The sequence below is a fragment of the Xyrauchen texanus genome, chromosome 50, assembly GCF_025860055.1.
Source record: "Xyrauchen texanus isolate HMW12.3.18 chromosome 50, RBS_HiC_50CHRs, whole genome shotgun sequence".
Classification (NCBI taxonomy): domain Eukaryota; kingdom Metazoa; phylum Chordata; class Actinopteri; order Cypriniformes; family Catostomidae; genus Xyrauchen; species Xyrauchen texanus.
In genome coordinates this window covers 8057793-8074845 of record NC_068325.1, presented here as the reverse complement: position 1 = coordinate 8074845, position 17053 = coordinate 8057793, and the positions used below count along the sequence as shown (strand labels likewise).

At 37.6% G+C, this 17053-nt stretch overlaps 1 protein-coding gene across 2 annotated transcripts in view; it reads right to left on the bottom strand.

Annotated features, from left to right (window-relative positions):
• Positions 1–13970, bottom strand: part of tp53bp2b (tumor protein p53 binding protein, 2b) — a 36703-nt gene extending 22733 nt beyond the window's left edge. For both annotated transcript variants that reach the window (XM_052123517.1, XM_052123516.1), the window contains exons 1-2: positions 13443–13970; positions 735–876 (exon numbers count right to left, since the gene is read on the bottom strand). In XM_052123517.1, the coding sequence (XP_051979477.1) occupies positions 735–876; positions 13443–13451 (151 nt within the window). In that variant the 5' untranslated portion in view covers positions 13452–13970. The remainder of the gene's footprint in view (positions 1–734; positions 877–13442) is intronic.
• Positions 13971–17053: the final 3083 nt, after the last annotated feature.

The window sequence follows — 17053 nt, the reverse complement described above, 5'->3', positions numbered from 1 at the left end:
GCGTAAAGATTCTTCAAAATGTCATATTTTGTGCTCCACATTCATTCAATTTGGAATGACATTACAGTGAGTAAATGATGAAAGAACTTTCACTATTGGGTGAATAATTTCTTAATATGTGAAGCTATATAAATATGGCACATTCAAATTGTATTGCTCAAATATATAATTATGCATTTACGGCATAATGTTGATTACCAGAAAAAAGAATTTCAACTATCCAATCACTTGTTTATTAAAAAATAAAAAATAAATCACAGTTACAGTAAGGCTATTACAGTGGAAGTGAATGGGGCCAGTCCACAAACATTAACATACACACAATTTCAGAGGTATAGCCTCAAGACATAAACATAATACATTTGACCAAGAATTTAGTGTGATAAAATCGCTTCATCTTCCCTGTGTAAAGTTGCAACGTAACAACAATAAAACCTGGAATCAATTATATCACACTACAATCATGTTAACACATATAATGTTTACATCTTGTGGCTATACTTTTGAAACTGAGTATTTGAAAATTTATGGACCGGGCCATTCACTTCCACTGTAAGTGCCTTACTGATACAAATATTTTTGCTTCTTTTTTTTTATTATTATTAAAAGTTTAAACTATTTTCTGTGGTAATCAACATTATTCTTCACATGTTGTTGATTTAGCTTTAACTTGTGTTGAACTTGGAACATTCCTTTAATAAGACATCACAAAAACTGGTCTTGTCAGCACATACCAGATCCTCTCCACATCTCGGCCAGATAGCAGTCCACCTCCCCCGGCTCTTTACACATGTCCACCACATCTCGACACAGCGTCTCCGGTGTGATAGGAAGCTCGGTGAAGTCAGTGTTGCTGAGGTACACGGTCAAAAACATCTGGAACATTACAAAAGGACACAATAGGGAGCTGTTACAATACGTAACAATCTCATTTTAAGATTGTTTCCTTTGCAGAACCTTAATCAGTGTTGATTAGTTGACTCAATACATCTTGAATATAATCTTATGTCTTAAAACCAAAATTGGTTTTACCATTATAATGTTTTTATTTTCTTTCTTTACTTTCAGAAAACCATACGCACAGGTGCTTTAAACCAAAATGCTAAAAATATGCCAAACAATTGGGTAAAACTCCAGAAAACATTGGTGAAATAGATGTGACGTGAGCAAGTCATTCACATCAAATGAAATATTGCATCTACCCTGAGGTCTATAATGTTAGTACCACCAAGGGCTCTTTTAATCTACATAGAACCCTATAGCCAACTCAAGAACGCTCTACAGCAAAATGGCTCTTGATAAGAATATTGTTAATTGCTAAACCTATGCTGCAAAAGAACCATTGAAGAACACTACTTTTTAAGAGTATCAGTAAAAGGAGATAGTTCTCAATGAATGCTCTTAACCATTCAGACCGAGAGAAGACATTTTTTTTATTTCTGTCTTGGCACTTTTACTGCAGCCTTTCACATCAAGTGTGTTCTTATCCAAAAATAAAACACAAGCATGGGGTAATTAGTCAGAAATCAAGAAGGTAACTGAATTGCAATTCTGACAGGCAGTTCCAGAGTTTCACAGGAAAATTATGAAATTGTTGTCAATGTGCATGAAACCATTTCAGTAATATACATTCATGAAAAAAAAAAATCTCTTAAAAGAACATCTGAGACAAAGTTGATACGAATTATACAATACATAAAAATGGACATAAACGAGACAATTGTTGACATACAGTAAGTACCGTATATAGCTTTAAATTAATGTGAATAACATAGCTCTCAATTTAATATTGTTTCATTCATGATAACTCTATGAATACATTTTAAACTATTATAATGGATATGACAAGTATGTGTGTTCAGTTTTGGCTGATAAGATCTGCTTAGGCTGCAGACCAACTATGAAGGGTACTGCAAGAACATACATACAGTAGACATGCCACGTTGAGCATGTAAGACATACTGCTGCATAATTAGACACATATGACATGCTGCTGCTTCGCAATTAGATGCATACATCCTCTTTAAAGCAGATCTAGACCCGTGGTGTTGGGGAGGAGGAGGGCAAGTTAATTGGCTAACAGGTTACATATTCAAAAGGACCTTAAAGAGTGTGCCATGTAAGGATTCATGACTGAACTTTCACTTGTCATTTTTCTTTCCTATAAATGTTACTTATTGTGAAAAGTATCCATTGAATGTATAAATAAGAGCACATCATCCTTCCAGATAAAAAAATAAGCATTCTGTTTAAGGAAAAACTTGCCTGCTTGTTTATCTTCAGGCTATCGGCAGCAGAGTTTTTATCATTGTTGAAAGAGCGCAAAGTCTTAACTGTTCGACATTACCATGTCTGCTTGTGTGTGTTCGCAAGGTAAGCCGAGGTAGTACTGTCACACCAGATGGAAAAACTCAGTGGCTCTTCCCATAACCTGAGTAACGCAACGATAGACAAACCAGGAACTACATGAATTCTCCACTTGCATAATAACCTGGCAGTTCACCATTTTTACAAATTTGTCAATTGATTTTACATCTCTTCTTTGGCTTGATATAAACAACTAAGCCAAGCTGTATAATTATTTCATTGGCCCAGCCTAGATTATGTCAGAAAGGCCATTTTGCTTTCCAAAATGTTGCTGGCTAATTTAGCATCCTTAATTTTCCAACCCAAATTTTGCCAGGTGAAGTTGTGACCACAATTACACCATGGTTATTATTCAAGACCATGAATATCAAATAATCTTTTCAGATTCAGATACCATATGATTTTAGAAGAACATGTGTCATAAACAGCTGTCATTAAACAGAAGTCCTTAAATCAGTTTTTAAAATAGCTATCGACGTGTACTAATGCAGTGATCAGTATTTCCTGATCTGTGCAATATCCAGCGCGGTGACACTTATCACACACAGCTGTGCGTTTAAGGTTTAAGAGGCCTTCCCTTTTTCTAAAAGCACTCAGTCAATTTTAATCTGGCTTTGGATATGCACATGACTGGCAAGACACTTTCATCCATGTCCACTGTCATGCTACAGGTATGGAAGATATTAATGCTTGACAAGATACAGGAATGACAATGTTTAGTCCAGTAATCTAGCAGGTTTTGTAACACCAAGAAGCTGATCTGAAAAGAATTACAAAAAATTGAGTACGAAAAGGGTGATAAAAAATTTGACAAAATTAATTTGCGTCAATGGTCAGGTTTCTGTAGTTTCCAAGTCATGATGGAATTTAAGCAAACCCACCTGAATTTCACAAAAGCAATTTGCAAATCCCATGTGCTCAAGAGAACAAAATAGCCCATTCCGAGGAAATTGGTACCTTGGAAATGGATGCTGTAGCCACAGGGTCAGTCACTGAGGCTCTTTAGTGAATATAATAAATTAGCTTGTTTACATAGACACCAGAAAGCTGTTTATTAAGAAGCTTAAGACTGAAAGCAACATTCCCATTTACATGCACTGCATTAGCGGCTTTCCATTTACCCCCGTATAAATTCGGCTTGGTCAGTAAACAGCTTTCTCCACAGCAATGTAATTTCCCTGTGACACTTGTGCAAATAACAAACCTGGCGTTTGAGGGCGACTTTGCTTTTTTTTTTCTCTGTTGCTTGACTATATTTTTAGATATTCCAGAGTTGTTTTTTGTTTGTTTCCTTAAATTTCCTTTGCGACCTGCAGAGGAATTGCGCTGTAATAGTGGGGTTTCCCTCTTACTTCAAACTCCGGGATTACCCCAATGTACTTGAGAGCATATATGAAGACGTAAGGGACAGTAGTCGATATTTTAAATTGGTGTATAGAAACTGACAGAGTTTATAGTGCGCATGTGTGATTTTCCATTTCCCACTTTACTTCCATAAATGTTGAATTCTTTCTGCTGTGTTGACTTCTTGATATTATGTAGGGCTCAATCCTAGTTATATGGTCAATTTACACACATGCACACTATTTAAACAACCATCAGAATGCCGCTTATGCATTTTCATGGCCACATAAGACACATAATTTATTTTGGAAATGTATTTGCATTTCAAATTTTATATTTCAGCATTTAAAGCATTTCCTTGTGGAACTCTGACTACTGCAAAGGATTCTCAAAATTCATCCACAAAACATATCTATGAAAAACTATACCAAAAGTAGTAAGCATTTTCTTGGGAAATCATGCACATAATGTCCCCACTACATGCCAGATATACGGAGATTAATAATAATAATTAAAAAAAAGGATCACACTTGTCTCTCTGACAGCCATTTGCTCTATAAACAAGCTAAAATAATCTGAGCGTGTCTTGCATGTGTTAGTAAATCAGAAAACTTGGAAGCGACAAAAATATGTGGGAGTATTTGGAAAACCTGTTTGAAAACAAGGTCATCATTTTTGCATGTCAATTTGGTGCAGCTAGTGGTCCATATATCACTTATAGGTAAACTTAATGTAAGCATGAAGATCACCATCTAACGGATATAGAGCAAATCTATAATTTGGCAAGTCATTTGGCTCCAAAGTGCTTAATTTTTGTCTAGAGCCCTGCTATAAAAGTCAGGGAATTATATTTCCCTTAGATACCCGACTGAGTTTGACTGCCTGAATCATAATTTTCTCTCTCAGACTGACCAATCAAAGCCTTTATTGGATAAACAGCCCTTTGAGAATCACGCTGGAAATGGCATTTCATTAATCTTCCATTAATGCATATCTTTATCTAATGTCCATATGTCGTAAATTACATTGCTCTAAAATGCTAGACGGTAACCTCATTCGTCTCTTGTTCATAAAATATTCTCATAGAAGGTTCAAATCGAATTATGGACATAGCATATTGCCTTCACAATCCCTAACAGAATGTTCTTTTTCCATTGTAGATAGAACTCATAATAATGAATTAAAAGTGCCTAAAGATATCTAATTAACCTACCTACCAATATGAACAGTGGTTTGGAATCAGAGTTTGGTTCAAAAACGGCATACAATCCTAAACAGATAACTGATGATTGTTATAGAATAACCCAAAGGCCAGCCCTGATGGGGATACAGCAGTCAATCTCCTCGGTTAAATTTCTGAGAATTCTTAATGGAATATAACATTATGTACCAGAGCATAGGGCAGAGCATTAGGATTACAGTAATATATTACCATTTTGCAACAGGGCACTGTTTATGTTGTGAATGGTTACCTCAGGTGATGTATTGGATTTGAATAGGCAACATATTGGCATTTACCAATAGCAGACATGCACTGGCCTCCTCATTTAAATACTGAAAATTCATGGCATGTCTCAAACAATGTCTCGCACTGTGCTAAGATTTGCCAGATTTTACCAAAGTCTGCAAAAAAATGTCTCTTCACATTAAGAGATCTTAATATGAACTCAAATATTTCTCATCAAATTCTTCAAAATTATCTGAGCCATGTTGTCCACTTTAATATCATAGCTCTACACTCTTACTGTATGTAAACAATTGTCTAGTTTATGTCAATGTTTTTGGTACAATTGTACTGTATAGTATTCTATTGAATTATGCTATTTGTATCAAATGATGATTAAAAAAAGGTGATTAAAAGGTGTTATAATTAAAAGAAATGGTGACCAGTTATAAAAGATATTCCCTGTCCTTCATACATTAATGTACATTTTTTAATGTAAACTATCGACACTGAAGAAGAAATAATGATTCACCATAACGTAAGACAACATAACCTAAGAAAATAAATACTTTTTATTACTACTAAATTTTTTTGCTTTACTGTATTAATGTGTACAACACAAAATATTAATTATTAAGGTTAACTTATGGTGCTTCATAAGTTCATGTTGGAATGATTGTATTTATGAGTTGAACGCACATGAACGTCACCAAAAAGTCGTAAATATGATTGGAAAGCTCTGTCAAGCCCCGACTTTCAGAGTTTAGGACATATTGATTTAAGAATCATGGTGGAAACAAATTGTCATTGGTAATAATTCAGTTTTACTTGAGGATTTTGACTGTACGGTTTAATTTGTATACATTTTTGTACTGTTAATGAAGAATTCGATGAAACTTGCCAGAAATTAAGACTCATTTAGCTGGTTAATGCATGGCAAGTGTTTGCAACAAAACTACATATACCATCATTATATATGGCTGCACAAGAGTGATAAAATAGGTAGATAAAGCATTAATAACACAGCTAATGTGCTGCTTTGCTCTTGAACTAATTTAAAACAATGTGCAATTAGTTGCTAAATCTTTTTCAAGTTGAATAAACTGATACATTTATGTGTATCAAACAAAAGTTTTCTAGTTGTGCGGACATAAAATGACCATACGTTGAATTTACTTAAAAAGCTTGACACTGACTACAACACCTGGAGTCGCGAGTTCGAATCCAGGGCATGCTGAGTGACTCCAGCCAGGTCTCCTAAGCAACCAAATTGGCCTGGTTGCTAGGGAGTTTAGAGTCACATGGGGTAACCTCCTCGTGGTCATGATTAGGGGTTCTCGCTCTCAATGGGGCGCGTGGTAAGATGTGCGTGGATTGCGGAGAGTAGCATGAGCCTCCACATTCTGGGAGTCTCTGTGGTGTCATGCACAACGAGCCACGTGATAAGATGCGCAGATTGACTGTCTCAGAAGCAGAGGCAACTGAGTCTTGTCCTCTGCACCCAGATTGAGGCGAGTAACCGCGCTACCACGAGGACCTACAAAGTAGTGGGAATTGAGCATTCCAAACTGGGGATAAAAAAATAAAGCTTGATGCAAACTGCAACATACATATTTTAAGTAAATCCAACACAGTGCATACAGGTTCATTTAAGTAATAATTTAATAAAATATGTCAAATTGAAAAACAAGCTTAGACAACATCATATCTTGCTGGTTAAACTAGATAAGAAGCCTGGTGTGGACAACAAAACACAACATATGCTGGTGGCAAGCCATGCTGTTCTTTTCAGCATGGGGTATTTTCCATTAGATTTCTCAAATGTATGTTGTGTAGGTCTGTTATCCCCATTAAATATGACAATTTATCTGACCTAATTTTAATAATAATTAATAATAATAATTCTTTACATTTAATAGTGCTTTTCTAGGCACTCAAAGCGCTTTACATAGTATAGGGGGACTCTCATCCACCACCAGTGTGCAGCATCCACCTGGATGATTTTGTTCTCTTATAATGTTTCTGCTTAGATTTATGTGTTCCCTACATAGTTCAGCCCTGTTGAATAGAGTATGTAGGCCAGTTCATTAGACCATTTTGAATGGACGAAGAAAAAGGTCATCATTCTCACTCCCTATTCAAAGTCAAAGGCGTTGCCTTGGGCAACTTTGCATTTCATACTCCAAAACAGTAAACATTAAACAAAAGGTTTTGTGATTACTCCAAGTCTTTGTCTATAGCTCACGTGTAATGGAGTGCACAGATATGATGTAACAATATTCGAGAGAACGCATGCACCCATTAACCGTAAAACGTTTAGATAGAACTAACCAAGCCATGAGAAAAACATATGGGTTACAACATTTCCATAATAGGAAGCATGCTAAGAGATTCTTCCTGTTGTTGAAAACAGTAGATGCATTGTTCAACTCGGATGTATAACCAATGACATCGTCTGTTGTAATGAACATACAATCAACATAAGGTGCCTGTGCTGGTTTTTATTAACTCTAGAGGTTCATTGGCTTGAAAAGACTCGAGGTTGTGGAAAAGTGGGCAGAAATCCCATCGGACAGGCTGAATGAAAAGCAGTCAACCAAAAAGTCTGGGAAAAGCCACTACAGCAACAGAAAGAGGTAATCCAATGCAGGTTGAGAGAATCAATTATTTAGTCTGATCACTACATAAGCATCTGCCAATACACAACATTAAGAGCTTCTAACAGCACAGTTTCTAATAGCTCATTATAACAGGTTTAATTAATTTGCACATGTTTTGTTAAGACCGAGGAAGGTGTTCTTCTGTATGTCACAGGACACAAGCCGCAGATTCAGCAGACTGCAGTGTGTGTGTGTGTGTGTGTGTATATGCGGACATAGAATCAGCCATATGGCCCCTGCACTAAGCACGAGTCATATGAGGATTAGTCTTGAGTTCACCCGAGTGTTCCCAACATGGACTCCGCATAGCAAAAAATGTTGTTGTGTGGAATGTGACCATGGCAACGGTTGCCATGGCACCGGGAGCCGCATTTCTGGTCATTGTTTCCCGCAGAGGCCTCAGGTGGCTGAAAGGGCCTGACAACAATCAGGGATATTTATAACTCCTAATGCAGAGCCTTTGAACTGAAGTGGGTTCAACAATTAAGTTATTCCAAGCTAATCTTATTCTACAAGTACTCTCAGCCAGAGTCATCTATACACCTGTCAAATCAAGTTAGAGTCTTGAAAATTGCTGCTCTGGGCACTTACTCTATGGGAAATTAGCCCCAAAATACATGACCACACAAAGACCCAACAAGGAGCCTTTAATACCTTTCAAATGAGGGAAGCTATGCAAAACAAAGGCATGTTCCACTCTAGGGGAACTATAAACAATACCTTGAAATGCATTTTTTGTTAAACACTTCTCTAAAATGGTCACACTGAGAGGAATATCCTACTTCAACTTTTTTTTTTTTTTAAATCATAAATCACTGTTTCTTTGAGAATTACAGCAGCGAGTAATTCACAGCAAAAACATTGAACTCAAAAAGGATTTATGGGTTGAACACAGAACACAGTCACTATTCAAACAACTCACATTGCTAAAAGAACCAGCTGTTAATACAAGCTCAAATACACATATGTTGTCTCAATCACAGTGTATACCCTCATGTAGTTTGATACCCAAACCAATGATTCTTGTGAGCCAGTTCTTTTAAATCTCGTGAAACATTGTTCAACCAGTGAATTCTTTTTTAAAATGAATGACACTTATATGACTTTTGGTTACTTTAACAGATTGAAGCATACAATGTACATGTCCAGTGTAGACCTATTTATGAACCAATGACTTTTATGATCCGGTTCTTTTGAATCTCCAGCTCAAAACATAGTTTTAAAACAAATTAACTCAATAACTTGCGAGTCGATCCTTTAAAGTCTACTGTGCAAACCATAGTTCGGCCAGTGTAATACGGTTCCCAAACCAATGAGTCTAATGAGGATATTCTTTTGAACCTACAGTGAGACCAGTGTAGTTCAATTTCCGAACCAATGACACCTTTGTGCTGGTTCTTTTAAATCTACAGTGCCAGTGTAATGCGGTTCGCAGATGAATGACTCTTATGAGTCGGTTATTTGAAACCTTCAGCATGAAACACACAATGCAAACAGTATAGAAACAAATTACACCTATGAGTAAATTCTTTTGAATCTACACCACAAAACTTAAAGGGTTGGTTCACCCAAAAATGAAAATGATCCAAAAATGTACTCACCCTCAAGCCATCCTAGTTGTATATGACTTTCTTCTTTCAGCCAAACACAATCTGAGTTATATTAAAAACCATCCTGGCTCTTCCAAGCTTTATAATGGGAGTGAAAGGGATTTTGAAGTCCAAAAATGTGCATACATCCATCAAAAAAGTAATCCATACAGCTCCAGGGGGTTAATAAAAGCCTTTTGAAGCGAAGCGATGCATTTTTGTAAGAAACAGCTCCATATATATATATATATATACACACTCACCTAAAGGATTATTAGGAACACCATACTAATACTGTGTTTGACCCCCTTTCGCCTTCACAACTGCCTTAATTCTACGTGGCATTGATTCAACAAGGTGCTGAAAGCATTCTTTAGAAATGTTGGCCCATATTGATAGGATAGCATCTTGCAATTGATGGAGATTTGTGGGATGCACATCCAGGGCACGAAGCTCCCGTTCCACCACATTCCAAAGATGCTCTATTGGGTTGAGATCTGGTGACTGTGGGGGCCATTTTAGTACAGTGAACTCATTGTCATGTTCAAGAAACCAATTTGAAATGATTCGAGCTTTGTGACATGGTGCATTATCCTGCTGGAAGTAGCCATCAGAGGATGGGTACATGGTGGCCATAAAGGGATGGACATGGTCAGAAACAATGCTCAGGTAGGCCGTGGCATTTAAACGATGCCCAATTGGCACTAAGGGGCCTAAAGTGTGCTAAGAAAACATCCCCCACACCATTACACCACCACCACCAGCCTGCACAGTGGTAACAAGGCATGATGGATCCATGTTCTCATTCTGTTTACGCCAAATTCTGACTCTACCATCTGAATGTCTCAACAGAAATCGAGACTCATCAGACCAGGCAACATTTTTCCAGTCTTCAACTGTCCAATTTTGGTGAGCTCTTGCAAATTGTAGCCTCTTCCTATTTGTAGTGGAGATGAGTGGTACCCGGTGGGGTCTTCTGCTGTTGTAGCCCATCCGCCTCAAGGTTATGCGTATTGTGGCTTCACAAATGCTTTGCTGCATACCTCGGTTGTAACGAGTGCTTATTTCAGGCAAAGTTGCTCTTCTATCAGCTTGAATCAGTCGGCCCATTCACCTCTGACCTCTAGCATCAACAAGGCATTTTCGCCCACAGGACTGCCGCATACTGGATGTTTTTCCCTTTTCACACCATTCTTTGTAAACCCTAGAAATGGTTGTGCGTGAAAATCCCAGTAACTGAGCAGATTGTGAAATACTCAGACCGGCCCGCCTGGCACCAACAACCATGCCACGCTCATTGCTTAAATCACCTTTCTTTCCCATTCTGACATTCAGTTTGGAGTTCAGGAGATTGTCTTGACCAGGACCACACCCCTAAATGCATTGAAGCAACTGCCATGTGATTGCTTGATTAGATAATTAATGAGAAATTGAACAGGTGTTCCTAATAATCCTTTAGGTGAGTGTGTATATATATATATATATATATATATATATATATATATATATATATATAATATGACTTTATAAACTATAATAACTGGCTTCCGGTAACGGCCGTCCGCACGTTCACTTGCTTCCTCTATCCTCTGCGCTTTCGCATTCGCCGACTCTCTCGTGAATGCGCTGACGGCCGTTACCAATCCATTCCGATTATAAAGCTTGGAAGAGCAAGGATATATTTTAATATAATTTCGATTGTGTTTGGCTGAAAGAAGAAAGTCATATACAACTAGGATGGCTTGAGGGTGAGTAAATTATGGGATCATTTTCATTTTTGGGTGAACTAATCCTTTAACAGTCCTTCTGACTGAATGAATGACTCTGATGAGCCAGCACTTTTTTAGTGAATCAAAAACTTACTGAACCACAAATCATTAATTTCACCAACTCCAAATAAACCAAAAATTGTTACCGTGTTATGCATGCTATGAATAATAAATATCTTAATTTGAAAGTCAGTCTAAACAATTTGCAAGAATTTGTTGTTAAAATATGAAATTATCTCATAATTTGATTACATGTTGAGGCCAGTGAATCAAATAAGAATTACATTTCTTATTTCCAAATATTTCTTCCTCAAAAAATACTAATAGAATCATTTAAATGGAACCAAATATTTATTTACAAGATTCTGTTGTGTCCACCTCAAACACACAACAATGCTAGACAACAGTACTGAATACTAAAAATCTTATGATACAACCAAATGTTGTAGTAGCTTCAAATCTTTACACAGTTCTTCAGAATTGTGGATTTTCACGGAAGCAATACCAATAAATCAAATCGCAGGATGTTCTTCCATTCACAATCCTTTTTTTTTTTTCATTAATAGTGTCTCTTTCAGAGGACATTTGAAAATATACCAAATAAAAACACAAAAGTGTCCCATTCTAGTTTGTCAGCAGGGATTATGATTCACACTAATGCATAGTGGCAATAAATCCATGGATATTACTGACAGTTCATCCAGATTGAAAGCGGACATCCAGTGAAAAAGCCAATGGAGATTAAGTACACATTTGAAAATTAACATTTACAGCACGGTTTTACCCTATACTTGCTCTTCATTTCAGACATATTACAATTGGAAGGTCAAAATGACAAATGCCCCTTGTCATTAATTTGTTACTGGGACAGAGGTGACACTGTCAATTGTTTTAACTGTGGATGGTATACGAATGTGTGACTCACCCATACACCATGAGTGACTCACCCACATGAGTGGTGACAGTAATGAGAAAACAGGTGCTAATAGCACACTAAAGACGTATTACAATAGAGAGAAGTATATCAAATATATTTTACCAAAATAAATAAATATCCATTTATATACATTCTATAATGCCACTCTAAACTGAACTGATCTGGCTCTGTTAGATGATTGAAATTTAGCCTAGGTTTATGTAGTAATTGTATTGCCATATGTCTATCTGTATCTATATGAAACCATGTGTATCCTGCTTGAACCACTCTGAACATGATTCGAACCTGCAGCTCCGCTGTGGAAGGCGGGTGCGCTAACGAGGAGGCTAAAAGGCTACAGCCTCTAGTGTCAGTCACTAGAGTGCCTCTAGAGGCCAGGAGAGTGGGGTTCACACACTGCACAGCTAACTACCTGCTGGCTGCCATTACTCACCCACCTAAACCTCACGCCCATCCGGGTCACGGCACCACTGTAACGGGTCCTGCTCGACCCGCTCTGAATGGGATTTGAACTGCATCTCCAATGTGGGAGGCGGGCATGCTAACAAGGAGGCTAAAGGCTACAGCCTCTAGCGTCAAGTCACTAGTGCGCCTCTTGAAGCCAGGGGAGTGAGGTTTCCACACAGCACAGCTAACTACCAGATGGCTACTGTTACATTCACCCTCCTAATCCTCAGGCTCATCCGGGTCATGGCACCACTCTAACCGGTCCTGCTGACCCGCTCCAAATGGGATTCGAACCAGCGTCTCCGGTGTGGGAGGCGGACACGCTAACAAGAGGCTAAAGGCTACAGCCTCTAGCGTCAGTCGCTAGTGCGCCTCTTGAGGCCAGGGGAGTGAGATTTACACACTGCACAGCTACCTACCAGCTGGCTACCGTTACACATGCTTGCATATAATCCTTTACATTCTTTTTTGATCCGTTTTTAATCACACCTGTGTTGAAGGATCTGTCAGAAATCCTACTTTACTGGAATTATTTCATGGATACACAATTTTAAGCATCATTCTGTGGACATCACTAGATAACATATCAATACACAGGTACAAGACAACAAGGTAATTCAGATCCAATGCCTTCCTGTATTAATATCACTGTAGATCTCCTATATCACCATTAAATAACAGTCCTATTGGGGTTTCAATATTATAATTCATATGATTCAATAAGTACAACCAGGTTAAAAACAAGAAATGTAATTTACCCAATGCATGTTGAGTAAACCAATACAGTCCATACATTTCAGCAAATAAAGCATTTGAAAAAGAGGCATGTTGATGCATAGAGGTGAACATTTTAAGTAGCATATACTCGACCTCGACTCAACTTACCGGCATCATTTTGAAAAGCAGTTCACGATATTGTATAGTCTTTATATTTCCTTATATTGTAGATATAAATAATATAACGGTCTTTGTCAGCCAAGCAGTGTTTCTTATTGTTGTTACATATGCAGGTAAAGTGTGCATGTATTATCCTCTTCGTTTACACATCATTATATTTTCAGCAGTCTCCTTTGATGTTGTCCGACAACTTTGTAGCCCTGGTTTATTACAGAAACCTGTTGCAGAATGAACCCGAGATGAACCCACTAAATGAAGTAAAGGTTCCTCCACGAATGGCTCAGAGAACCGCAGACCACATATAAGACCGAAACAATTGTGGTCGCCACGATTCGCTGCCGCTATACAATATATAAGCGATATAAAGATAACGTGCGTTCGCGAATATCCTGTACCAGCTATGGTCCGCTAAGCTGATTATAGGTCCACATTAGATCCGTGCGCGTCGTACGGCGAGTGAGCAAGCGAGGCTTTACGCTGCTAGATCAACAAACGCAACCCATCCCAAAATGACGCTGCGCGAGATTCCGACCTCGGCGCGTTCATGACAAACTCCTCCTCGCGCCACCCGCGCGCTTCCGGTGTTGTGTCGAACTCTGTTTCCTAGTCGGGATCCGTTTCCTTCCAGCAGATCTGTATGGGGTAACAGGATCTGACAGTAACATTCTCCGCTGTCAGAATGCATTCCCCATGCACAAACCTAAGTCTAACTCTTCCCTACTGTACCCTAACCTACCTCCCGTAACAATAACCATAACCCCATACCCTATGGGGGCTAGGGGGATATAACACTGGCCGCCCACTTCATCGCCTACCTATGAATATCCGTTAGCTTTAACGTTTTAAGGGTTTTATATGCTCTAGCGTTTATTTAATGTTTCCCCACACTCTTTCCATAATGGTGAACTGACAAATACGCGAGATCAGTGGACCCAAGACTACAAGTCCTATTTGTTATTTCATTCAAGAACTGATTTTACGATTACAGAAAAAGCTATAATCTCTCTCTCTCTCTCTTTTTTTAATATATTTTTTTAAACCCTCTAAAATAGTCTAAACGTCCTTAAATGCAATAATACATAACAAATGGCCAAGTATTTCTTAACCATTGTGCGTCAATAAAAAAAAAGTTACTCAGAGGACCTTAGAGGACAAAAATGTCGGCGTCAAAAAAACTGCCAGAGTAATATTATATATTAATATTATTTTCCACTTTCAGTGAGTTTTAACCCTTTAAATGCCAGTTTGTATATATAATGCCACTATTGTTTTTACACACACACACACACACACACACACACACACACACACACACACACACACACACACAATTTTAGCTGCATTATTTATTCAATAGGACAAAAAGCATTGCTCAGAGGCTAAACGTGAGAAAAATGGCGCCATCTGGTGGAAAATGTTTTGGTGGAAATATTTATTTTTGAAGCCAGGGATCTGGAATGAAAGCATAATATCATAGAATTCATGATTTAATGCTTTAATCAAATATTGCCTTTTTAATGGGTTTCAATTAGGAAATTTTTGTCCTGAAGTTCCTGAGTGTAACTATTTTGTGTACACAGATAGGACCTGAGGTTGAAGCTGTGTTGCTTACATCATACCAATTGTAACAGTAGCACACCCACAAGAGTATTCAGTTGTTAATTTGCACGTAAATATTCAAAGTCTTACAGTACTAAGTGGCATAATTAATGCAGTGTACTGAAAAGTAGCAAAATAAACCAGTAGACAATGCATTTACTGTAAACACGTTAACCACTTTAATTGCTTTTGGTTTAAAAAGTGCAGAACTATCATCTACAATAAAAATAACTTAAGATAAACAGTATTACATTAATAATTATAATTAGAAATATTAATCTCAGGATATTCTACAGCAAGGCTGAGCAAATACGAAGGCTGCTGTGCTATTAACGTACCTGCCACATCCGCTGAGGTTGAAACAAGGATCAGTGGATACAGGTGCTGGTAAGTGCTCCTCACCTGCAGAGGATGGACCTGATGAAAGATGAAAATAATAATAATTATTTTAATAATAATAATAAAAGCTAGACTTGTTAGATGTCATATTAGAAGGTAATGCAACGGTCTGTCAAAAAACAAAAATCACAAAAGGCATGGTTTATCCATATAAATATATTGATCTGGGATTGTTGAAAACTCATCTGCTGTATCATCATCAGCTGTAGCACTGGCACTAGGGGCAGGTGGTATTGGTTGTGCCCCACCTCCAAAATATTTCAACAAGCTCCTAAAGAAGTTTTATAAGAGTACATAGTTGATGGAACAGAATGTTATTTTAACAACATAAATTATTATACACAGCAGCAAGACATCTGTACACCTACTACAACAACAATAACAACAACTTTTAATCTATAACTTGCAAATTGAGGCATAATGACATTGGAATATAATAGCAAAGACCCAAAATGGTAGACTAATGTAAATAATGTTAAGCTGTTATCAGTACCAAGTTTATGGAACAAGAAGCATATTTTTATTACAAAAATGTATACGCAGGAACCAGTTATTTTTACACAGAAGGCAAAAACTTTAATCTAAAACTAGCTAAGTAACATGTTGTATTATAATATATTAATATGTCAAGGGTATTTACGGACGTTTGATCAAACGTGAACGTTCCGAAAACAAGAAAATATGCTACCTAGGCTATGTTTACTAACTAGTCAGCTAACGTTAGCTTACAACATAGCCTAGCTACTTAACATACCTTTATCTTGCTGGTTTTGTTTTTAGCTGTTTTGCTGCTGCCTCTTCAATCAACTAACTGTCTGACTGTGCTTGTATCCTGCAGCCCCTTAACATATTGCATTTAATATTGTGTTTTTGAATAATTATCTTTGTCCGTTGACATAATATATCACAAAATAAATACAGAAATAAAAATAAAAACAAATCAAGCTATTTCATGTGCTCTTGGGGGCCCCTGGTGGCCACGGCGCCCTAAGCAGCTACATAGTTTGCTTATACCTTGGGCGGACTCTGATCAGTAGTACTCTTTGAAGTACTTTGAAAACATCATAGTCCATGATTATGGACATCATTAAGTACCGTGGTAGCTATATATCAAGCTAAAATAGTATTATCATCTGATACTGTCACTACCATCATAGCACTGTTTTTTGTAAGTGTAATCAGCTATGAGCTATTTGACCAGGATATACTGTGTTGACTTTTCAAGCCATGCTTGCCTGATCTAGCTCAGAGCAGTTCTGGTACGAGTTGATAGGCAGTTGGTGGATTGCATGAATACATGGTCTGAGCATGCAGTTGGATTGTGTTATGTGAAGCAAATCATAGCTGAAAAGACAAGAAACATATTGAGCAAAAGCTGCTATAGTCATGAGGTTCAATCGCAGCTGACAGACTGGAATGGCGACAGATTTCAAAGGACATCGTCTATACCCACCATGGGTGACACGGCACTTAAGCAAAGTAAGAAAGCTATAGTCGTGGTTTAACTCCCTGAACCATGAAGGAGGACATCATAAGAAGCTGCATTAGCAAAACAGCAACATTCAAATTGACCTAATAATGAAAGAATCCAATTCTACATG